At 33.7% G+C, this 16,881-nt stretch overlaps 1 protein-coding gene across 1 annotated transcript; it reads left to right on the forward strand.

Moving 5' to 3' along the window:
• Positions 1-11,282: 11,282 nt before the first annotated feature.
• LOTGIDRAFT_161287 (hypothetical protein) lies at positions 11,283-16,352 on the forward strand (the record flags this gene model as incomplete). The annotated part of the gene is made up of 2 exons (XM_009056610.1): positions 11,283-11,322; positions 14,755-16,352. 2 exons carry the CDS (start codon positions 11,283-11,285, stop codon positions 16,350-16,352), a joined length of 1,638 nt encoding a protein of 545 aa, XP_009054858.1.
• Positions 16,353-16,881: the final 529 nt, after the last annotated feature.

The raw sequence follows: 16,881 nt of genomic DNA on the forward strand, positions 1-16,881 counted from the left end.
AAAATTGAAACTAATATGACAGAAAAAAATAAGGTCAAACATTAAACAAGCAATTGGACTTAAGACTGTAGCAATCAAGATACAGATGGTGGCAACAGTTGGAGTTAAATGCAGATTAAGAAACAGGTGGATTATCGTGAGATATTGATACCTCTTGATTGCATTATGGTGAAAGTTGTCTTATTGTCTAATAGGCTGCTTATTAATTGTCACAGTTCAAAAAATTATAATAATTGTCTTTTTTATCAATTGATACCAAACAAATGTGTTTCAGGAAGAACGAACTCGTTTTTAAATACTACATAACTTCCCCAAAAACTGTTCCCACACACATGTATTATAAATACACAAATATCAGACAGTGGAGCATAAAATTCAGTATTGATTGAAAGCAATTGCATTAGAAAGTATAATAGCTTTATTATTGTTGATAACTATGGATAAATATTATCTCTCCCACAGTTTCATTCGAATTTAAAAGTTTATTTTGAAAATCTACCACGCTTCAATAAACCAATAAGGTGTATAATTGACTTCATCGTAGGTAAACCAATTATAGGTTGTATATTACCCGATATAGATCCTTTCTAAAGTTTATAATCTCTTATATATTTTACCACTAATTGATCTTATTCTGTGGTTTACCTTTTTTATTTATCGCATACTTTCACATGCATGTGAATAATCTCTATAAATAATCATTTATTATATTTTATTATTCGTAGGTTTAATAAAATTATTTGATATTATGGTAAGAAAATAGAATGTTCAAGATTAGTTTCATCATTTTAACATATTATGTTTATTCCCATGCATTTAATGCTTCTGCATTTATAAGTCCTAGGGGTTCAGCAAACCCTCGTTTTAAAATATCGACGAAGGATTTAAATATTCGCCTTTGCTTATAGTACTCTAATCTGTTTGCTCTGCTCACAATATAATTTCAAAAAAATATATTTTTATGAATAATCGTAATGATATTCAGATTAAGTAACTAAATATTGATCTATCATATCACATGAATTCTGTATCATTATTCTACGTGATATTTGAGAATACATATATTAAATAAGTTATGATTTCAGAAACATATTAATCCGTTACTAATTAATTTAATTTTGAATACATGTATACAGTTATGGGTATGTGTAATGTTGTAGGTAATAATTATTCAATCTGGAATTATTTCAACCTAAATTGTTTTTATTGCTGTTAATATTGGACAATATTGTTCATCAAAATTACATGGTAACCGTTTATGCGAAACATAAAGATACTCTGCGATTGTAACTATCAACGTGGTCCCACGAGAGCCGTTCTATATTTTGAAGATACTGTCAATATTTGTGTTTACATAAGTATGAATCCTGTTTATATGAAAATGCAGTTTTATCATGATATACCAGTATCCATTACTCATTAGTCAACAATTTATTATAGGAATTTTATCTCGATATAAAATCTTCCGTGTCGATTACTTCCAAATCTAACATAAATAGCCTTCTTAATATTAATAATTATATATACACGCTTGCTCTTATGGCTGTTTGTACAATTTCTATTAGTCATTATATATGTCATTTATAGTTGATAATACGTTAATTATCATCACACAAAATCATGTTGTGGTCAATGACAAAGAAAACTATAAGGATATTTTAAGCATCAATTGGTATAAACTATTTCCAATTCCTCCAATCTCCCTTAAATCAATTCCCTAAATATTACATTATATTAATTTATTAAATTTTATGTTATATGAAATGTTATGAACTTTTGACTAAATGTGTAAACCATTGTCTACAATTCCCAATCCTTAAATCAAAAGTTAGGTTTGATTCATAACAAAATTCATGTGTAATGGTCTTCCTATTACAATAAACACTGTCTTGGACCAATATCATATGTTAATCAATCAGGTCTTAAGTTATATATTATCTATTTCTTATATTGGCCTTGACCACCTAAATATCTACTACAGACTACAGACTGTTCACTAATTAATTTTGTAAACACATTTTTGTTTTGCTTAACGCAACCTCATGATGACTCGTTTTTCATTTTACGAAAAAAGAGAAGAGAGAAAAATATAGAAATCTCACCTGAAGAACTAACAGGAATAATTCCATTCAATAAAACCTGAAATAAACACCCAAAACAAAAGATTATCAGATAATCCATGGTTAGTGTATTTACGTAAGGAAACTACATCCTTGCCACGACATGATTCAATATACTACTATTCTCCTATACAGTAAGTCATAGTAGGGTGTCAACACACACTGTCAAATCCAGCTTGAAATATTTCAAAAATGTAATCATCATTCTTTCTCGCATGAGTGAACACCAATCTACTCTTTTCTTGATAGAACGCCCTTCGTCATTCTTGCCTTTGTCGAACCATTGCCTCACTACACGAAGCCTTTTCTTAAGATATTTTGTTGTAATAATTCGTGTTATATTAACGCCAAATATTTTCTATAAAAATAATATATAAAGAATTTTTATTAAGGCGACCGAATTGACATGACAGTATCGCAAAGGGATTAAAAACAGCATGTGGTTTAAAAGCAACATACCTCAGTAGAATGTTTGAGATTATGTACTTTTAGAAGATTGGAAGTTTGTAGAACTTAAATCAATTTAATAAGCAAATAGTAAAAATTAACTTTATGTCGAGGACTCACCAATTTACCACATATAAAACAGCATTGAATTACACAAAAAGCGAAATTTAAGATCGAATATCGGGTATGGGAGTCTCACTTTAAAAATGTATGAGATTCTTCTCTTTCAGTCGAAGAATTCAAATATAAATACATGTAAAGAAAAAATTAATATTGCAAAAGGCGATCGGTGTATCGGTATAGTGTGCCTAATTGCCTCAAAATGAATCATATTGGAATCTCATTTGGAAAGAGATATCAGTTCACAAGCTGCCATCGCCGCTATTACCATCCTGGAGATGATAAATTTTCTAATTATTGCAGAACATTTGGGCAATCTGGCAACCCTCACCGACCAGATTTAGAGGTATTAAGGGAAGTTATATACGCTCATTTCTCAAATATAAATCCATATTACGCCAGTGTTTGAGAGAAGACGCTTAAATGAAGAAATATAACAAGAGTATTAGTGCTGTTGGCCAGATATACATGTTTACTGATCAGAAGGGGGTCTTTTGTTAGTCATTGTCATGGCTCCATACCATTGTGTCCTTAACCACAAAACGCAGACAGAAATCTGAGTATATTTACATAATATAAAAGACATTAAAGAACCAGACAAAATTGGAAATTTAGCAAAAGATGAAGATAGATGATGGAACACCGTTCGCGTACTTGATACACTCGTTGGGTTAAAGAGATTGTGAAAAGGCAACTTGTTTATGTATTGCGGGGACAATGAAAACATCGATTTGATCTATTCCAATTTCCTGGCAGACACATAATATTTTATCAGCATTTTTTATATTGACATGTTCTATAATAACAGGAACAACAGACATTTGACGGAAAATTAGAACAATGCTAATAGAAGCCTATAATAAAAAAATCCCTTTAAAATTATTCATCCAATAGGAATCCAGATCATCAATGAAAAACACTTCATATGATGAAAGAGAAAACGAAAAAGTAGATCGACTGGATGTATGCAATAAATGAACAAATCAGTGCTCGAGTGGCTTGATTCGAATACGGCATGTAGAAAAGAGGTAAATAAAGAAATACTAGACAGAAAAGAAAGTAGATTTGAAGAGTAGTTGAAAGAAACTCAAAGTAGTCAAAGAACTCGCCCAGACAACAGAATACAGACAGGTCACTGCAATAACAGATGAAAATCTTAAAGACGTTTCTCACCGCATGTGTTGACCTTTGAGCAAATGCCACTCGAGAGGAACGATCATTACATAGGCAAGAAATTCAGAGTACATGCACATTATGCAGATTCTATTCACCGTACACTCAATTATATAATAAGGCAAAAAAGCCATAAAGCCTCCTGTGTGATATAATGTGGTCGGTATGTTAATGGTAGCATATTATAATAGACTATGTGAAGGTTGGATTTCACGAGACGGTGATGTATCTATAAGTGATATTGTGGCGGGGTATAATTATTTCAAAATTACGACTGGGCTGGTAACACCCTTCACTTAGTCCCACCAATATAGAATTTTATATAATTACATGTATATCTTCTGGATAATGGGGTAGCAGTTTTTGTGGCCGTGGTATTTAAATTGATTTTTTATATATCAAAAGTAACACTGATGATATCAATACGAGCGATGCAGTTTCATAGCAGATGATGTTCGTCAGCGGTTAACCGGTTTCAGCATGCCTTTCTGGCAGTTTGATTGACATGTTATTGAGAATTTCGTCGCAGCACGTTGTCTGAAGATTGTATTGGCATAAACGCCGGCAAATGGGTAGAAATGTTTCTTACGTGATTTTTAAGAGAAATGCCAAGTTATGGGCTGACATAAGGTCCGACCAAGCGAGTCAACCAATATAACTCTCAGATACAGAACAACAAAATATCTGTAATTCTAAAATATCTCCAGCGCTATGTTCAAATACGATACTACACAGAAGACATACATAGTAAATATTTAAGATAACAGTGAGATAACCGAATGTATATGGTCAAACGTTCAACATATCTTAGTAGAGTTGAACAGCATAATCGCTCAGTCCAATTAGATGAAGAATCTAACAGCCGCATCATGAGGACTGCAGAATAACAAAATATGAAATGATAGCAATAATAATATCTTACCAGAAAAAGAAAGAAACTGCATAATATGTTCATGATTCCAAAATAAACTCTATACAATATAATGTAAATGAATAATAAATATCTTCTGAGAGTGTATTAAACGTTGAATGAGTCTTTGTTTAGTCATCTGATGAGTGTCTTCTATTTATATCACATCTGGAATCACAGACCTGCCAATCATAGTTTTAATCTCGTTTATTCCTGACCACTATCTGATCTACTTTTTTCTATAATAGGAAGGTGGAAGGATATCCGTCCTATGAGTGAAAAGGTTAGAGGTAAAGGGGGTTTGGTTTGTAAGATTATAACCTCCACGTGGGACTAAGTACACAAACAAAACATATTATCACCAAGATATATCACATTGCCTCATATTGAAACACTTCGACATGTCTAATGATTTAAACCTTGAATGTCACAGATAACGGGCGTGATCCTTCAACACCCACACATTGGTGGATGTAAAACATACGATAAATGACCTGCCCTACCCTGCCGCCGTTACCGGTTGCTTGCTTGCTCTCGAACGGAATATGACACCCCGAAACTCTCAATCAAGACGGTTTAAAGTGAACATATTGCACCTTCAAGGCATACTTAAACCTCTGGTAATTTTCTTATCGACAGCTTGTTTATAGGGAATCATCTTGCATGGTATAGGAAATGTACAAGGGAAATTCAAGCCTAATAAAACCAGCTTATGCAAATCGTTGTACGAATTAACAACCCAGCAGGGATACATTGATTACTAAAATGCAATAACCATGCCTTAGTAAATACTTTCTAGGCTTTGTCGCAGAGCTACCAACATGGATTATTCAGTTTTAGGCCTATACGTGAGCTACTCACTACTAACACACCCTTCCCGTTAATTAAGATCTATTGAGGACAGGTCAGATGTATTCTGAATTTACTGGCATTTTCAGGGCAGTTGGGGCATATCATACCACACAAAAATAACCTTTCTGTATCTGCCGTGAAATAAAATATCATAAAAAATATCAAACTAGAAAATTAGTAATTTCCTTTTAAATGATTGAAAAAAGTGAATCACGAATTGTTGTAGGTTGTGATTTGATTTCGTCCCTACGAATGAATTTAGAAAAATGGGTTATGTCAATATTTTTGATAAATTATTTCCGTATATTAAATATAGGGCAGTTGTTGAACAAACCCTAAAATGAGCTGTGTGGAAAAGACACGTCTTTTACGTCTCTTTTGAAGAATAAATTCAGAGTTTTATCATGCTTTTCTGATACGCCACAGGAACATAGGTACATGTTCATAACGATTTTCAATTTAGTTGATGTGACGCGAATCATTCACATTATTGAACGATATGAGAACATCAGAATTATAAACATCAAGCGAATGGTGTTTGATCAGTATCATAATCACCAACATCACCGGTATGATTAAAAGGCCTTCTCCATCAGCTAAATCATTGAGCAGAAAAGTTCTTCTAATTCATGCAATTTTTACCACCCTGGTCAAGGCGGGGCCTCTCAACAGGAATTCAAAGAAGAATTATCGCCAAATGGAAATGGAGAGGAATCTACTACTGCCATGTCATGTCACATATTTGGTGGAGGGCCTGTTCAGCACGGTTGATGAGGTACTCTCAAAGAAACGTGGTTTGTTGAAGATAATGTGCGGAGTGATCTACGACTGAAATTTACGTCATCACCCGGGCATACAACAAATCGTTAAAAATTCATTCGGCCCAAGGATCTGATTGAACTATCAATGTGGAGTATAATTTTATATCTATTCATGGTTAATCGTTAAATATTCGAGTGAAATAGGTTTCAAAATATCTGATTTATTTTTGAGACAAATAGATTTGGAAAAACTCTTAAGAGGAGGAATGATCGTCACGTATATTAAATTTTCACGGAGGAAAGCTATTGTTTACATACGAATAATACTTCAATATACAAATAACGCATTAGCCATGTCTTTGTATAACAGTTAAATGTTACCCCAATTATGAAATTAAATCGCCGGCAACGCATTTTTCGTTGATAAGACAAAACAGATAATAAATCATAGTGTTTTTACGATATGATACGAAGAGCAATCAACAATAAAGTTATTTTCATTTTAACAGTCTTTATCTTAATACATTCTCCAATACACTATATTTTTGATTTTCCAAAATTCTTCATCTGCATACTCAATATGGATTATCAATAAAGTGTGTAATTCCGAAGACGCCGTCTTGATAAGTAAGCCCAAGAAACAAGAAATAGCATTATCGAGTTTTAAAGTTTTTAAACAAATGAGATGTTTTGAAGGATGGAAGGTAGGTCAATGCATTATCATCCACACGTTCATAGCTGAAATCAACTGTATCCTGGTGATAACCATGAAATTTTGATTCATGCTGACAAAATGATAAATGAATAGTGTTAATAAACAGAAAAAAACATAAAAAAATCACTGTACCAAAACCCCATTGAAACGTATGAGACATCATGCAGGTGTTTCTGCAGCTGAAAGAATATGTATGTGTAAGCTTACCTCAGACATTCCTTGATTCTTAATCAAGCAGATAAATTCACTTCACAAATTTCTTTAAAAAGTGATGGATAGGTTTTCCTCTCGGAAATTAGCACTTGATGAAACATTTCTTGGATTTCATCGCACGTGGCAATTACATTGCAACGCAATGACAAAATATTGGAGATTATTTTTATTGTTTGAGCAATATGCTTCACAGAATTCAACTGCCCACTGAATTGATACGCTCCATTAGGCAATCCTCTGCAGTTTCCGTAAAGATGAAAATGTTGCAGAGCGCTAGCAGAACTTTCACGGTAGACTGTTTGGACATGCTGGTTGAGTTTTGTAAGTTTTCCTGACTCTTCAAATTAGGGGGATTAACAGTACAATGAGTGTGAAAAATGAAGCACAAGCAATAATACAAGATGGTATACCTCAGTTTTAAACCAACTACATTAGTATTATTATATAAAGCATAGAATATGTGTAAACCTGTTCCCCAAGTATGTTGATATGCAGAAGATTATCGTCTATCAAATTAAATAATATGAATATATGGATATAACCACGAGTATTTCCCATAATATTATATAACGGCTACGCAGGTGAGACGTAACCCCAGATAGATGAGAAACTTACACCAGGGCCAGCTGTATGTGAAAAAATCGATTCGTTGGTTCAAAGGATGAAGCCAAAACCTTGAATCCAATAATATACAATATAACTGAACATAACATACTCACCCGTGTCTATATACGAGACATGGGGTGCCAAGCAAGACTTCGGCAACCACTAAATTGATTGTATCCACAGGAGTCTTAAACGATTCAATGCCTCTTTTTGTGAGTTCTTGATTATGAGAAGAAAACTTTATTTTGTTCAAGTACTAGTTACCATCGGGGGTTTGGATGAGGTTTAAAAATCCGACAGGTAGCTGGAATAAGATCAACCGATAATAGTTCTAATTTGTACCATTTTCTGGAAGGGGTAATGGACAGGTCCCTTTTAGCTTGTAACACTTGTTCCAAACCGGGATATTTTTTGCATTTTACTTTTCGCCCACTAAAGACTACGAGCAGCAGGATGTAAAACTCCATTTTGTTGATTTCAATTATCACCTCATGTCGTTTCGACAGTTTAAAGAATACCATCACTCCCGTATAACCTTTGACATTTGTTGTACTTATAGAAATAAGTTTTAACTACAATCTATGTCATTAATTATGGCGCAGTGAATTCATTAGTTAAGGGCATTCGGTGCATTGTGTAGCAAATAGGTAAAGTCCGTATTATTGTCTCGTAGAAATGGAAATTAATGTCTTTACACGGTGTACAAGTTACGACAGACCACAGTTATTTTAGATGTCGTGGGTGAGAAAATGTGGTTAACCTTAAAGATTGGTTTACATGTTACTGTTTGATTGAATCGTGGTAAAAGTACAACTACACTAATTCGGGATATAAAACCCTAATTTTCTGATTTCTTATTAGAGAGCAAGTAAACAAGTACAGATTCACTTTGATCTGTTGTTTTTTTCCCCGACAATTCATAGAAAACTTCTAAAATCTAAAGACCATAATGAAATAGAGGAAACATTAGAATGTTACTTACTAATAAAGAAATTAAATTATCGATCTCAAGTGATTGAGGCTGTAGTTTAATTGATCATTGAGAGATAAATCAAAGAGCTTTGAAAGGAATAGTCAAACCAAAGTACTGATCTGACAACAGTCTGAACAGAAACACAAAAAGTTCATAGAACTTTACAATAACACATTAAAACCGCAAATATATAAAACATGGGTGCTATATACCTTTAAGAGCAATTATAATAAATAGGATTGTACTACCCAATAAAATAATTACCAGAAGGGCCCTTAGAGTCTAGGCCATAGCTATATTTATTATTATAAATTCGACCACCCACCATAATAAATCGTACCTGGTACTCAATAATCATATGGATTGTCCAACGGAAATTACCTGTTGCATTTTTTCATTTCGTGTAAAACGGCATACACCAGTATGCACCTTTGTACCTTGGGTTTCTGAAATTTCACGACAGATATTACATGACTGAGACCAACGACATGAAGTTACATTTCCATAGTCATCAAATGCTTTCAGTGGCGTATTCAGTATTTATTGTTTTCAGGATAAGGGTAGGGTATTTTCGGACCCTCAGCATTGAAGCCTACTAAAATACCACAACTTAATTCATCAATCTTAGTTGGACAAACAAAAATATATGAGGTTACGTCCCAAAATATATTTATGACCACAAGTGTAAGTCTGAATAATACCCTGGAGTGTGATTTCCTTGTAAATGTTATTTGTATGAAGTATGTGGTGAAAGAATGCTATCTTAATCAAACACTGAAATTCGTCATTGGGGGTATAAATCTTTATTTATCATTATAGGTCCTTAGTATAAATTATAATTGTTACATTTTCATGTGGTGAGTATTCTTATACGTGACAAAAATTAAGTCTCCTTGTTTTGGTTGACCAAGTTGATTATCACACACTCATACAGAACTCCATGTGCGTTTTCCAATTAACAGTGTATGCCCATTTCAAATAGAAACTGTAGGTTTGGCCTTGAATATCATCAGTCCCCAGTCACGACGTGCGTATTTCAATCAGATGAAAGTCCGAAAGTCCCCCCTATCATTTAACGATGCATATCGTAGGTGGCCGCTTGAAACCTCGAAGGTTTATGACGCGAAATTACTTTTCAAGAAAAAAGCAAAAAACTATTTGTACGCGTATTTTGTTAAAAACGTGGTTTTCATTCGTTGAAAATGTAAACCTCGTATAGCAGAAAAAAAAACATTGAACCTCGTATAGTATAATATTTTACGAGGTTTTAAATCTGACTGTTTACATATACATGTTTTTAACTTAATGTCTTTTTTTTGTTATTTACAATCAAGCTAAGAATTAGAGTTTTTGATCACAAGATCCTCGCTTTTACGAACTTTCGAACTGTACCAAAAAGTCAAAATGACCAAATATGGCATATACGATCACCCACGATATAATGTAAAAAAAGAACAACAGAGACGTTGATTATCTGGGAACTTGGTTGATCCATTGCAAAACTTGAACTTCAATATATTCATAGCTTCTGTTTGTTGTCAATATTTTCGAAAATGTTTTCATTCTCACACAATTCAGACAATGTATGAAAAATGTCTTTTATCAAACACCCGGGCTATAATCTCCTGTATTGTTCAAGCAGAAGCCAACAGCAGAATAGAGCAATATTCGAATGTCAATTTGAAAAAAAAGTGCTGATTAAGTCATGTGTTTAAATTCGGAAATTTCCTGTAATGTGAGCTGGAGATCATCACTATTGCTAACAGGGAAATTGTTTGTTTTGGTGATTCACATCCTCTCTTAACCATTTTATCGGTGAGACAACAATTGATGAATTATCTTTCTATCAAGATGGCCACTCATGATTGATACAGGTGACGTGTTGGAGTATCTGATGATTTGCCTGTTATCGGAATACCTCCATCTGACATGGAGCTTCTGGTAATTGTATCAATTGTTATTCAATGATAACAATTGATAAAAGGGCGCCAAAGCATGATCGTTTGGCTTTGACGGTAAATAGTTGTGGTAGTGTCTATGTGACCAGTGGATTAGGTTGATAAGATTAATTAAACATCTGTAACAGTTTAATATCAGTTTTAGTATTGAATTGATAAAAATATTAAAGATATCTACTCCTGACTGGTATCAACTGAATTAGCACAAAGATAATATAAACTTTCCGTACATCCGATATTTCGATATCAACTATTTGTAACAGGTTTGAAATTTAGAGTGTGACAGTAAACGATAGAAAGACAGTAAGCAATCGTCAATATACTAAATGCGCAACTAAGAATTTTCGAAATCCAAATCCCTTTATTCGGAAGCTACAAAGACGATTTTAGTTAATTCCATGACAAATATTTTTTCACACAGAAATGTAGGAAAAATGTTGTTTCGACCTGCCAAAATTCGCACCAATAGGTTTAGTACGAAAGACCATTGTTTAGCTCTTGTTTTGGCACTGCACTCATCGCAGTTGGTGTAGGTCAATACCAAGAGTTAGCTATCACATCTTAATGGTTTTACATGTTTAAATTGACCATTTACCTTTTAAAATATTAAATTAAAAGAATCGTTTAGATATTAGCTTGGTGGTTTCACTAACATAAGCAAACACGTACCGATAAAACCAATATCGTCTGTATTCCCATTAAGTGCATTTTTGAAGACTTTTGGGACAATCGGACGTTTTATAATCAGATTATATTCTGACACAGATTGCTGAGTTAATCTATGAACCGATTGTAACAATCTAATACTACTACATCCCTTTAAGACTATAATTGAATCGCCTGCTAGTCGGAAACATTGATCTTATTACACCGAGTACAGAAATGTTATTCCCAATTGATAAGGAATGAAAGCTACTGGTTATGACTTCACTAAAAGTTACGTGATTACGAACAGCGCAACCAATTGTGACTCATGAGTGTAATCTATATCAATTTCAATTCCCATTTGGAGAAATTAATACCATTATAAACAATTGTGTCGATGGAATTTAAAAATTGAAGAAAACAAATTTTGAATCATAACGAGTGAGAACATACAGTGAGCGATAATAGGACAAAACAAGTAGGCGATTGGATTGTCTGAGAATTATACTAAAATAAAAATGAATCAGACAGAACAAAAAATGGTTAAGATAACTTTTAAACAAACAGGAACTGTTTTAAATGAAATAAAAGACAATAAATTGTTAACATTCAGGGCAAATAAAACATGCAGCCCAGATGTCAGAACAATCCTAGAATAAGAGGTTTGTAGAATAAAGAAGCTGTGAAATAGTATTCAGGATCTTAAGGAAAATAAATACTATAGACGTGTATAGCCTATGGATAACTGATAGGCGACGTTCTAAATGATAAGCACGTGTAGATTTTGCAATACCTTCAGGAGTGGTAATACCTTCTTTTAAAAAAATCTTGAATGGTGCTGGTGATAAGTTTGAAATATAAACATTACATTTCAGTTCACTAAGTAATAAGAGATAAAGTCGTTTAATAAAGAATGACAACATAGCTTCAGGCCCGTCCGTCCAGCAAGTGCGATCAACTGGGTATTAAGAATGTGGAAGTTCATAGACACTAAAAATAGTGTGGAGGTGATATAGTAAGTACTATAAATGTAATAAATATTAAGTCTTCTTGTCATCACTTCTGTCATCAAAGATAATGGGGTGTGGGTAGGTTCTGAAAAGATACAAATCTATGTATATACTTATTTAACCAGCTATTATAAAAGGTAAGTGAGTGTTAAGAGTGAAGAAGTTGCTAAAAACTTCTATGTAAAGCATTGACCAAGGTCACAAATAAAGAGATAAATGTTCAATACAAGATAAGGTGAAGTTAGCATAGTTAGTATTAAGTTAAAAAAAAAAAAAAAAAAAAAACAACCACGAGTAATCTACAATAAACAAAAGTCTATAATATGAAAGTTTTGAGTGAAAGGGAGCACTGGATGATCAATACCCACAATCAATTCGACGACACGAATAGACGTGAGTAACTTGATTTAACTGAATCAGAGATTGATCAGATTATCTCATACAGATGCCGCCAGTTACGGTAAATCGTTGAAAATCCAATTGCTCCTAAATGCAAGGCTCAACTAAATGAGTGAGGGCCCCATGGAAGCCGGTTAGGCCCCTCCCGGGGAATTATTTGTTAGATAATGCTCTCCTGTGTTATGATACCCCCTGTCAATTTCAGTCTGTTTTTACAGGGTGTGGGGACCCCTTTAGGGCCGGATGTCCGTGGACATGGTTCAATCAGTTATTATGGTAGTTGAGTCACTGCGCAGATTATACTTGTCACAAGGCCTACCAGAGTCTCAAAAAATCATACGAATTGTACGAATTGTACGATGTTTTAATTCTGAAAAGCGTTAATCTAAGCTGAATCTCAATGGATTGCTAAAACATAAAATTAGAAGATATTGAAATTATATCCTGTTGAAGCGTCGGTTTATCCAATTCTCGACAAAGTATTATTAAAGCTTGAAAGTTGGTAGAGGCCGCAGTAGAAAGTGTCGGTTGGACGCAAATGCTGCCTGAAGTAATACTTTACTAGTTTAATTTAAAGATCTGTATTATGTAGATAATCGAATTTTAAGGAATCGACTTTATATATTTTCTGGTATCTTTAGAGTTTTCAAGATTAAAATCACGGCTTATTGACAGTATGATAATCTACCTAAAGATGGACGAAACTGGACTATTGCCTTACATATTTTTGATCAAGTGTGTACAATATTGTAAGATTAAGTGCTATACGAAATTCAGTTTAAATTATTTATAAGCAAGTCAGGAACTATTTCTTTCTAGTGAAGGGACGCAACTCTAACGAATGAAGATACTTTTTATCAGGTGCAGTGATCTGTAATTTGCAACCTATAGGTTTAATTAAAGGCTATGGAATTTACTGATCTTTCCTTATTGATTTAGGCTGTTGGGACAGAGATAGTGTCATGCAGTGTATGAAGGGAGAGGACAAAACGTCTACCCGTGTTTAAATGATGTTTATAAGAGTCTGCCTAAAAAAATTCTGACAACCGATCAATTCTATTACTGCCATTAAAATCCGTACACCATTTCCCCCCTCCCTTCCCCGATCTATAACTTTCCCCCACTACCGGCTAGTCCGAAACATCTGCCTCTATTCCAGCCTCTGAAGGATATTTATGATTAGAGGCCTTGTTTAAATAGAGATTTTTCACCTCCGAAGATTCGTTTCAACCTCGTTTCATAGTTTCATAGTTGGATACGCTTTAGTACAGAAAATATTTACTGGGTACGATTTGTACAAAATCGTCTTGATTAACAAGTCTTTCTATTAGATTTGATTATCATGTCTCAAATGAATCGACCAATCAAAACGCTAAATTTTGACACAGATTATGCAGTTGACCTCTATTGGCTGAGGGATAATGAATGTCATCACTGGCTATGAAAGTAAAAGAATTAATGTAATATAGGTCAACACGAGTATATCTGTATATTTTTTATAAGGCTTAATCAGATAACTCAACAATCATTGAGAGTACTTGTCAGTGCTTGTGATAATATTATATTATCTTGACCAGTTTACTCTGGAAACAGGTACCGGTACGGAACATTATATAAGAACACCATTATACTCATGACACAGACATTTGGTAAGGGAAATTTACCAAAGTTTTGTCTCTTGAGCTGAATTTTCGATATTTGTTAGTCGGCCTACATTGAATTTTCGGATTCTAAGAGTGCTACAAAGTGTAGAAAATGGCATTCATCACCTGTCAAAGACTAAGGAGTGCTGCAAAACTTTATTTCAATGCATCCAGATATTATTCTAGTTCTTACCAAACATATGATGCAGTCAATGAACCATTATTAGATTATGCACCAGGCAGTAAAGAAAGGAAAGAGTTGGAAGGGGTACTTGAGAAATACAATAACCAAGTTGCTGATATTCCTATAGTAGTGGGTGACAAGGAGATTAAAGATGGGAAGGAATTGTTTCAAGTATCACCTCATGATCATCAGCATAAAGTTGCCAAGTACAGACATGCCAGCAAGGATATCATAAAACAAGCAATTGAATCCAACTTAAAAGCCAGAAAGGAATGGGAGAGGACACCCATAGAAAAGAGGGCCGATATATTTTTAAAAGCAGCTGATTTAATGGCAGGAAAGTACAGAGCTGATCTTTTAGCAACAACTATGATCGGTCAGTCTAAAAATATCTGGCAAGCTGAAATTGATGCAGCATGTGAACTGATTGACTTTTTGAGATTTAATATTACCTTTTCTCGATTGGTGACAGAATATCAACCAATTAGTCCTGATAAAGGCATCAAAAACTCTTCTGTTTACAGAGGCATGGAGGGTTTCTGGGCAGCTGTTACACCTTTCAATTTCACAGCCATTGGTGGACATCTACCTTCAGCCCCTGCTATGATGGGAAATGTGGCGTTATGGAAACCATCTGATACAGCCATGCTTTCAAATTATACAGTTTTCAAAATATATAGAGAAGCTGGTTTACCTGCTGGAGTGATCAACTTTGTACCAGCTGATGGACCAACTTTTGGTGATACAGTTGTGTCTTCCCCAGATCTTGCTGGTATTAATTTTACTGGTAGTGTAAAGACATTCAAACATTTGTGGAAACAAGTAGCAAATAATTTAGACAATTTCAGATCCTATCCTAGGATGATTGGTGAATGTGGAGGGAAAAATTTCCATTTTATTCATCCATCAGCTGATGTTGAATCAGTTGTAAATGGTACAATCAGAGGTGCCTTTGAATTCAATGGTCAGAAGTGTTCAGCCACTTCTAGGATGTATGTTCCAGAATCATTATGGCCAAAGATTAAAGATGGTTTATTAAGTATCCATAAAGAGATTAAAACTGGTTCACCCTTACAGAAAGAGAATTTTGTCACTGCAGTAATTGATGATAAAGCCTTTGCTAGAATTGAAAGTTATCTTAACCATGCCAAGAATTCTCCCAACACCACAATATTAGCAGGTGGTACTTGTGACCAGTCTGAAGGTTATTTTGTACAACCCACTATTATTCAAACCACTGATCCCAATGATAAATTGATGAAAGAGGAAATATTTGGTCCAGTTTTAACCATGTATATCTATCCAGATAATAAATGTATGGAAACAGCAGATTTGGTTACCAAGACATCTCCATTTGCATTGACTGGGTCTATTTTTGTAAAGGATCAGAAAGCTAGAGAGGTTCTCATTGATAAATTCAGGGAGAATGCAGGTAATTTCTATATTAATGATAAGTCAACCGGGTCTGTGGTGGCTCAGCAACCATTCGGTGGAACGAGAATGTCTGGTACAAATGAAAAGGCTGGTGGTCCTCACTATTTATTGAAGTTTGTTTCTGTACAGGCAGTGAAAGAAACATCAGTTCCTCTTTCTGCCTGGAAGTACCCTTCTATGGAAGAATAAACTTTTGAAATTAAGGAAATTTATATAATATATGATATATAGTATTATTTTATACATTGAATATATTTTAATATGAGGAATGTCAATTGAAGATCTGATTCTTGTTTTAGTTTGATTTATTTTAGATGACTTGTTATAGTACATTTGATTTAAAATCTGCATTTAGTAGATAGTACGGTATTTTGTTTTGTTTTGTTTTTTTGAGATTTAACATAGTTTTTGGAGATTTTATGTCTATGATAATGTTAAACATTTTGAGATTATCTATGTTATTTTACATTGCTTTTGTATTATTTTATTTAACCACGAGTTTTGTTAGAAATGAATAATTGATGTTGGTTGTTTCCATGGTCAGAATTATTAAGTTAGACATTTATGATGTTCAAAAAGTGAAAATTGATGCTTAGAATTATGTGTGTTCATTGATGAGTTTTGTATATTTCTGTGTATAATGCACACTTTTTTTTTACCCTAAAAACGACTTGTTTTAAGACATCAAGTTTCTGAAGTAACACTCTGTGATAATTCT

Source organism: Lottia gigantea, assembly GCF_000327385.1.
Source record: "Lottia gigantea unplaced genomic scaffold LOTGIsca_28, whole genome shotgun sequence".
Lineage (NCBI taxonomy): Eukaryota > Metazoa > Mollusca > Gastropoda > Lottiidae > Lottia > Lottia gigantea.